The sequence below is a fragment of the Arachis duranensis genome, chromosome 5, assembly GCF_000817695.3.
Source record: "Arachis duranensis cultivar V14167 chromosome 5, aradu.V14167.gnm2.J7QH, whole genome shotgun sequence".
NCBI classification, from domain to species: domain Eukaryota; kingdom Viridiplantae; phylum Streptophyta; class Magnoliopsida; order Fabales; family Fabaceae; genus Arachis; species Arachis duranensis.
Genome location: NC_029776.3, coordinates 100,582,162 through 100,590,445, shown reverse-complemented (window position 1 = coordinate 100,590,445; position 8,284 = coordinate 100,582,162). Strand labels below are relative to the sequence as shown.

The window sequence follows — 8,284 nt, the reverse complement described above, 5'->3', positions numbered from 1 at the left end:
TTCAAAATCGCGATCAATTCCTTTTTCAAATCCTGCGGCAGCTGCGCGAGCTCTTCCCGCGTGCCATAAATGACCTACGAATAGGAAGAATCCTAGAACAAAATGAGAAGTTGAATACCTAGCGACAAACTCCTATGTTCCTTTCATTACAGTATTTCTGAACAAGTTCCTGGATAACAAGCCTAAGAGTTTTCTTTTTGATGATAGTGACGATATTGATGATAGTGACGATATTGATGCTTTTTTTCAGTCATTCATTGAATGATAAATCACGACAAGTGATGGAGATACGCGATTTAAATAACGGAAAATCCAATATTTTATAATAGTAATTCCTTCATAATTTTATATGAGGAACTACTGAACTCAATCACTTGCTGCCGTTACTCTTCAGTTTTCTGTTGAGGTCTATCCTGTGGAGGTAGTTTAGGTAAGTTTTTTGTTTGAGTCTCTTCATTGCATAATCTAATTCGTTTTTGGAATATATCCAATGGTATAAATTCCTTATCTAGAACTTCCGCCCTGTTTAGAATTTCATTGCTTAGTTTTTGAATTCTTATTACTTTTTCATATTGAAAAAGTAATAAGAGAGGTCTTAAGCTTTTTATAAAAAAGAAAGAAAAAAAAGATGAAAATATGGAGTTTGAATCTTTATCTTTAGAAAAATTTAGAAAAAATCTACATACTGAGAGTAGGTTCAAAGATGTATCTAGGGAGTAGTCCTTTCAAAGTGAATTCTCCCTAGATACCCAATATATATGAGATTTTAATTCACAAGTGAATCAATTTAAAAGAGACCTAAAGTGAGATCGAGTCCCGGGCAACCCATATAATATATGGAATATATATATATTAATAATAAGATATTCTGGTGTCCTAGGCGTAGAGGAACCACACCAATCCATCCCGAACTTGGTAGTTAAACTCTACTGCGGTGACGATACTGTAGGGGAGGTCCTGCGGAAAAATAGCTCGGCGCCAGGATGATAAAAAGCTTAAGACCTCTCTTATTACTTTTTCATTGCTTAGTTTTTTGTGTGAGTCCCACGTGTCACTAAGCTTGCCAACTCAGCTTTCCGGTTGCGCCACGTGTCCAGAAATTGCCGGAAGGACAACTTTGAGTCCCGGAGTGCAAGTTCGGGGATGACTCTGAGGAACTTTTAAGTTCAGGGACTACTTTGAGGCTCGAGTGCAACTTCAGGGACTACATTGAGACTTATCTCGAAAAAGCATCCATATATATTAACTCGTAGAGATTTTGGATTCACCCAAAAGTATTTGGCTGATTTTTGTCTAATACCCTTTTGGTTCCCTAGCATTACTCTTAGAACTTTAGTATTTGTCCCCAAAAAGTTCAATCACCTATGTCCTTCACTTTTTGAAAGTACTGAAAGGACTGAAATTTTGTATTCCAAAATTAAAATTTTAATTTTAATTTCTAGCCATCTAACATAATATTGTGTCCTAATAACCTATACCAAATGCAGCTTAACAGAACATCATATTTTTTCCTTTAATTTTTAGCTTTCTTCTTTCTTTTTTTTGTCATTTTATATTTGATTTTTCACAATATTCCTCTCACCATATTTTTCTATTGTATTTTGGGAATTATTTATTTATTATTGTCGTATCATTTCATCAACTATTTTGCCATTTTTACATTGAGGAGTATGGTTAAATAAAAGGGACTTGTCTTTTTTTTTTATGGTCAAATGGATTACACAATCTTTAATTCTAAACATTACTTATGTAATACACACCCACACAACACACTCACATACTACATAAATTTATTTAAGGGTTTATTTTTCTTCTCATAGAAGTCGTCTTCTTTTAAGAACTGAAAATTTGATTCTTGCCACGGGCATGAGTTTTTAAAAACTTTAAGCTGGTTGCTCTGCCCAACAGCAACAAAACACCTACAAATTATTGAAAAATTAGCCATTGTTTTTGTCAATAAACATTATTGGTGAAAATATAAAAAGGAAGAGAGAGAAGGAAAGAGGACAAAAATAACAGGTCCTTTTCACACTCCGTCCACATGGGTAAAAAGAAAAAATAAAAAAAGAAAATAAAATAAAACATTCCGGACCCAGGTTCGTTCACTCTGTAAACCGTACCAACGTTGATAATTAAATAGCTAACTTCTGCCTTACTCTTGTTCACTATCCCCCATGTTTAATAGGGTCCTAGTTTATAGCTACGATTTGGTTAATGGAAATTTCGTCTATACATACCCAATTAATTGCCGTTTTGTTATTTTGTACACGAGGAAACATCACATTTCGGACAAGCCAACCTCACTGCTCACTCTTGCAACCTTTCCCTCCCATCTCATTAAACTCTCTGTATCATAACTGAGACTATCAAATGAAAATTTGATTTCTAAGCATTCATATGGACATAGCAAAAATGAGCAAGTCATCCCCTGGATGCTATTTTGATATTGGGAAGAGGGCTAGAGGTATTATTTTACCTTTCTATTATTTGAAATATTTCATCAGAATATAGAGCAAATATGCTATCATATACTCATATTATAAATCAACTTTGTATTTGCCTTTATTTTTAGATGTGCTTTACAAGGACTATGCTGAACGACCAGAAATGCAGTTTCACTATAAATACTTCGACTGGAATGTAGATCTCTCCTGTGAACGTAATTTCATACCAACTTCATCCCTTCTTGGTTTTTTATTTCTTTATTTAATTTGTACTTTAAGTTGCAAAGAAATATTTAGTTAAATATTTTAGTCTTTGCAAATTTTAATTATTAAATCAGTTTACAAACTTTTTATTGCATCAGATATATCAGCTCTTGTATCGAATTATTTATCTATATAAAGAGATTGATCTCAAAATTTTAAAATTTTTTAAAAACTATTATGATTTTTTTTAATCAAAATTTGATTTCATAATTGATTTATTTAACAAATAAAAAATTAGGAACTGACTTGAATATTATTTTTATTTTTATTTTTTGAAGAACATACATTTACACTTAAATTCTTAATTATGTTTCCCAACCATAACTTATTAAAAAGCAATTAGTCCTAAAGATTGTCCACAGCATACAAGAAGAATGTGAGTTTCTAAGAATCTTGAAATAGCTGTGGAATTATTCCATGTCTCATTGTGATGTTCTGTATCTGCTATCCATTACAGTAGAACAAGCTGTGCAAGGACTGAGGACCGTTCTAGAATGTACGGTACCCGATTCTGGGAAGGTACCTCATATATGATCTAGTTTATTATCATTTACTTATGTGACACAATATATAAACTGATCTTCAATACAGGTTGAACTTCAATACTTGAATAAATACATGGGGATTACAGGGAGTGTTGGATTGCTGGCGAATTCGGAAGAAGAATTGGTCCCGGCCGCAACCGTGTCGGGTCTAATAGGAACGAGCATTGTGTCCCTGGGAGGCTGTGTTGCCCTTGACATATCATCAAAAGCGATTGAAAGGCTCAATGCTGGTTTGAACTTGAGCAGTCCCTACCTTGCTGCTTCCTTGACCATGGGAAGAGTGAGCCCATCTCACAAGATGTAGATACTAAAAATCACATCACAACATAAAACAAATCATTAATTATTTGTTGAAAATCCTGAGTGAGTGTATTATGAAAAAGAGTGTTGGGTGTTATGCAGGCGCGGCGACGAAGACAAATTCGACACTCTGAGAGGCTCATTCTTTGTGGATGTGAACCCCTTAACAAGAAGTGCCATTGCAGCCGAAGTGAATCATAGCCTTTCGGAAAATGTGACCAGTGTTACCATGGGAGCGCAGCACGCGCTGCTTCCTTCGACTCTGATCAAGGCACGACTTGACTCCTACGGCAAGGCAGGTTTTCTCGTTCAACAAGATTTCTGGAAGAAATTTTATGTAACCATGGCTGCCGAAATCGATCTCGGTGGCCGTGAAGAGATGATTCCCAAGCTTGGCTTCTCTATGGCCCTGTGTCCCTAGTGGACATTCTCAGTCATGTAAATTTTGATTTTACTCTTCCAATCATTATTTTTAATTTAATACAGGTCAACAGACTTGAATCTTTCATGAATTGAGAAGCAAAGAAAACAAACCGTATAAATAATATGATATTACTGGCAGGGTAGGAAATCAAAAAATTTTGATCTGTCTAGTGTCTACGAGTTAATTATCAATTTGTTATTTGAAAAATAATTCAGACCTTAACAAAAACGTTTATAAAAGATATTATTGACAAAATATTTTTAAATAATTTAAAAATAGAATAAAGTATTATTTTTGTCTCCAAACGGATAAGTTTTAAAGTTATCTCTATCATTTCAATTGTCCTATTTAAATTTTTAACGTTTCAAAATTAGCTCAATATTGTCTTACCGTGAAGATTCGTTAACAGAATTGACAGTGGAACAAAATTAAGACGATTTTGAAACGTTAGAAATTTAAATAGAACGAAAACATTGGGAACAAAACTGATGCATAGAAATAAATTTTAATTTTATCCTTCAATAATATCAATTTTTTACTATATATAGTATTCAATTATTTTTTAATCATATCTAAGTAAATTATACTTAATCACACTATTTTCATTCTAAAATTTTTTTATATTTTTATATTAACTTGTAACTTTAAGTGTAAAATTATAAAAAAATAAATTTATTTTGAATGAAAGTAATGTGATTAAGTGTAATTTATTTAGATGTGATTAAAAAATAATTAAATATTATATACAGTAAAAAATTGTTATTGTTAAAGGATAAAACTAAAATTTAATTTTGTTAACGGATCTTTAATGGCAGGACAACATCGAGTAAATTTTGAAACATTAGAGACTTAAATAAGACAATTGAAATGTTAGAGACAACTTTAAAACTTATCCCATAAAAACGATTCTTTATTTTTAAAAATATGATAAAAATAAATAAAAAATTATATTTTTTATAAATTATAAAAAAATTTGTATTAAACGAACGATTTATTTATTTTATTCGATTTTTGTGATAATATTTAAATAAATATTTTTAAAAAATTCTGTTGTGCGAACGGCAGAAGTTACCATATGATGCTGTCTCTGCGTGGCGAATTGGAGTCTAGCGCGTATGGCAAGATGTGGGAGATGGACACTGTTTAATGTTTATGCGGCCACTGTTACGTTGGGGTAATTCTCTCTCGGAACCCATTTCTTGCCGGGGAGATTAAAAATTAAAACTTTTTTAAATTTATATTTTATTTTAAAGAATAAATTAGTTATGTGAACAATGTTTGTGGGCTACAGAAAAGAGTTTGGGATGTGGGCTTTACGTTTTTATTGGCGTAGACACTAGTAAGTAGTCTTATGGAAGCAAAAAGACATGGTGAATAATGCATGATGAAAAATCATTCTAAATGACATTTTTATTGTTCTGCTAGAACAGTTTGAAATTCCAGTTTGAGGAATTTGGTATGGAAGAAGAAACAGTATGACGAAAAATAAAAAAGAATGATTGGTGCCTAAAAGGGTAGGAAAAAAGTAATTCAATGTTATGGCCGCTGAGTATTGATATAAACACGTAGTATAAGTGGAATTTGTTGTATTTTGTTGGATGAAATTGTTTGATTTACTATGTAATTTGTCAGTTAAATCAAGATTTTACATTTAACGTCGAATGAAATGAATTCTTGTTTTGCCGTATATTTTTTCAATTAGGGTTTTACTTTCTTCTCTTCGGCTGCCATCCAAACACTCAAAGCCTGATCTTCCAGAAAATTTTCGCATCTTGTAATTAGTAGGGGTGTTTGTAGAGATGTCAAAAGATTCAGTTTATACAATTTAGGTACTATCTATTTAAATTTGGAGTACTCCTATAGAATTAATTAGGGTCCAATCAATTTCTGTCAATATTTTAATAGATTAAATTTCAAAGTTCATTTTAATAAAGGTTTAATATACATGGATGTTTCTTCTGCTAATCATTATGATATTTCTTTTTCATATTAAATAGATGTTTTTTAATGTATTTTTCGAATTTTTTGTATTATAAATGTGGATATTTCTATTTTTTTAAGAATTATATAGATTTTTTTAAATTTTATAACTAGACATTTCTTTTCTTAAGCATTAGAATGTTTTTTTTATATTAAATAAATTTTTTTTATATATTTTTGTAATTATTGTTCAAAAACAGTCCGTACTCCATCACTCATTTCTTCTTGAACAACCGGCAAGAGCCGCCTCACTCTTGGGCTCGCCAAACGACTCATCAGCAAAATCCTGATTACCAACTCTATCCAAATTTAGACAACCAAACCAACATTTTTGGCATTTTTTTCTTTTTTTCTATTTGATAAACTAATGCAGAGTAGCAGATGATGTCATAGTATGCACCTTTCTATCATTTTGGGAAGGCTTTGTAAATTCAATATCAAGACCCCGATATACCTGCTATCTGCTACAGAAGAAATCATTTTTATTAAAAACTCAAAACAACATCAATAGTTGTTACATCACCAAAAGTTCTGACGTCAAAGAGAAAGTAATACAAATACAGCAAAATCTAACGAGATGGACAAGCATCATTTTTACGGTATTCTCTTGAAAAATTAATTTATTACCATTCTCATAAATCGTTGCCGAAAACCATGTCGGACTTGACGTGAGGGCAGGGGTGGAAAGGACCTGTCGCGAGAGAGAATCTGTATCTGTATTGTTGTTAGGGTGTGCAGGTTAATATAAAAAAAATAAATTTTTTTTTGTAATTTTTAATTAAATTTACTTAATCAGTTTTTAATTATTTAAATTTAAATTTAAAATTAATTATTAATAATTATAATTAATTAAATAATTTAATTCTTGACTGACACTTGATTTCCTATACCTTTTTCTTAAATCTGTCCGTTATACCGGTTGGCTAGTTTATCATTTGTTTGTTGGTAGGTTAAAATTTTAAGTTCGGACAACTTGTATAGGTTGATTCGTTTAAATTTTAATTTTAGGCTAAAAAAGATTTTAAATCGAAAAAGGCCAATGTGATACCAAAAACTTTTAACAAATATTTTTTTAATTAATGGATCGAAATTTTATATCGAATAAGCATATTTTCTTTTAAATGGATTGTCCGATTAATACGCGAGCTAATCTGTTTATTCTATAATTTTATACAGATTAATTAAACTCCAATCCATTTAACCTAAAATTTAAAGGAATTTAATTTTAAGAGTAAAAATCCTCAAATTAGTCGGACTAGTTTGACCCATTTCAACTTTTCTTATGTCTTTATAAGCTTTTGATAGGTAGCCAAAGATAAAGCTATCTTCAATCTGATTGGTGGAAATGAAACAAGAAGATCGCGTTACGGAGAAACAAGGTTATTAGTATTTCATGGTGGTCCCACGTGGCAGTTTAGACACCAACAGCACTACAGCACAGAACCCTTCTCTTCCTGCAACCCAAGCTCCCAAACCGAAAGGAAACCCCAAACCCATCTCATCCATGGCAATTCCTGCCACTTCTTCATCTCCTTCTCTTCGATCCCTCCACAACAATCACACCACTTTCTCCTTCAGCTCCTTCCGCCGCAAACCTTCCCTTCTCACCGCCACCGCCAGGAAACCCTTAACCATCCTCGCCATGGCTCCCAAAAAGAAGGTAAAGAATTACACAAACCCACAAATCACCTCTCATCACTCTGTTATATTTTCAATATCTAACATCTCTAACGGCCAATAACTAACTTCTCAACTGCATGACTAACTAATTTTTCTGCATCCGTGACTGTTAACCAAGAAACCATAACAACTGTACGTCCCTACGTAACCGTCTAACTAACTTTTTAACCGTTTCATACTTGAAGGTGAACAAGTACGACGATAATTGGAAGAAGGAGTGGTTTGGGGCGGGGATTTTCTACGAGGGAAGCGAGGAAGTTGAAGTGGACGTGTTCAAGAAGTTGGAAAAGAGGAAGGTCCTCAGCAACGTCGAGAAGGCGGGGCTGCTCTCCAAGGCGGAGGAGCTCGGACTCACGCTCTCCTCCATCGAGAAGCTTGGCGTCTTCTCGAAAGCCGAGGAGCTTGGACTGCTCAGCCTGCTCGAGAACGCCGCCGGATTCTCTCCCTCCGCCCTCGCCTCCGCGGCTCTGCCAGCCCTCGTCGCAGCCATCGCGGCGATTGTTCTCATCCCTGATGACTCCGCTGCTCTTGTTGCCGTACAGGCGGTTGTCGCCGCCGTACTTGGAGTTGGCGCGGTTGGGTTGTTTGTTGGGTCTGTTGTGCTAGATGGGTTGCAAGAGGCTGATTGATTCTTAGTTCAAATGTAC

General features: G+C 33.5%; 2 protein-coding genes across 2 annotated transcripts in view; both read left to right on the top strand.

The window, feature by feature from the left end:
• The first annotated feature begins 2,211 nt into the window (after positions 1 to 2,211).
• Positions 2,212 to 4,057, top strand: LOC107491334 (mitochondrial outer membrane protein porin of 34 kDa). The gene is made up of 5 exons (XM_016112178.3): positions 2,212 to 2,464; positions 2,573 to 2,659; positions 3,166 to 3,227; positions 3,300 to 3,553; positions 3,656 to 4,057. Exons 1-5 carry the CDS (start codon positions 2,398 to 2,400, stop codon positions 3,972 to 3,974), a joined length of 789 nt encoding a protein of 262 aa, XP_015967664.1. The 5' UTR covers positions 2,212 to 2,397; the 3' UTR covers positions 3,975 to 4,057.
• A 3,240-nt stretch (positions 4,058 to 7,297) lies between these two features.
• The window catches only part of LOC107491335 (uncharacterized), a gene marked incomplete in the record, with an annotated part of 1,276 nt that continues 289 nt past the window's right edge, over positions 7,298 to 8,284 (top strand). The window contains 2 exon segments of the mRNA XM_016112179.3: positions 7,298 to 7,617; positions 7,823 to 8,284. Coding sequence (XP_015967665.1) covers positions 7,351 to 7,617; positions 7,823 to 8,266 — 711 coding nt within the window.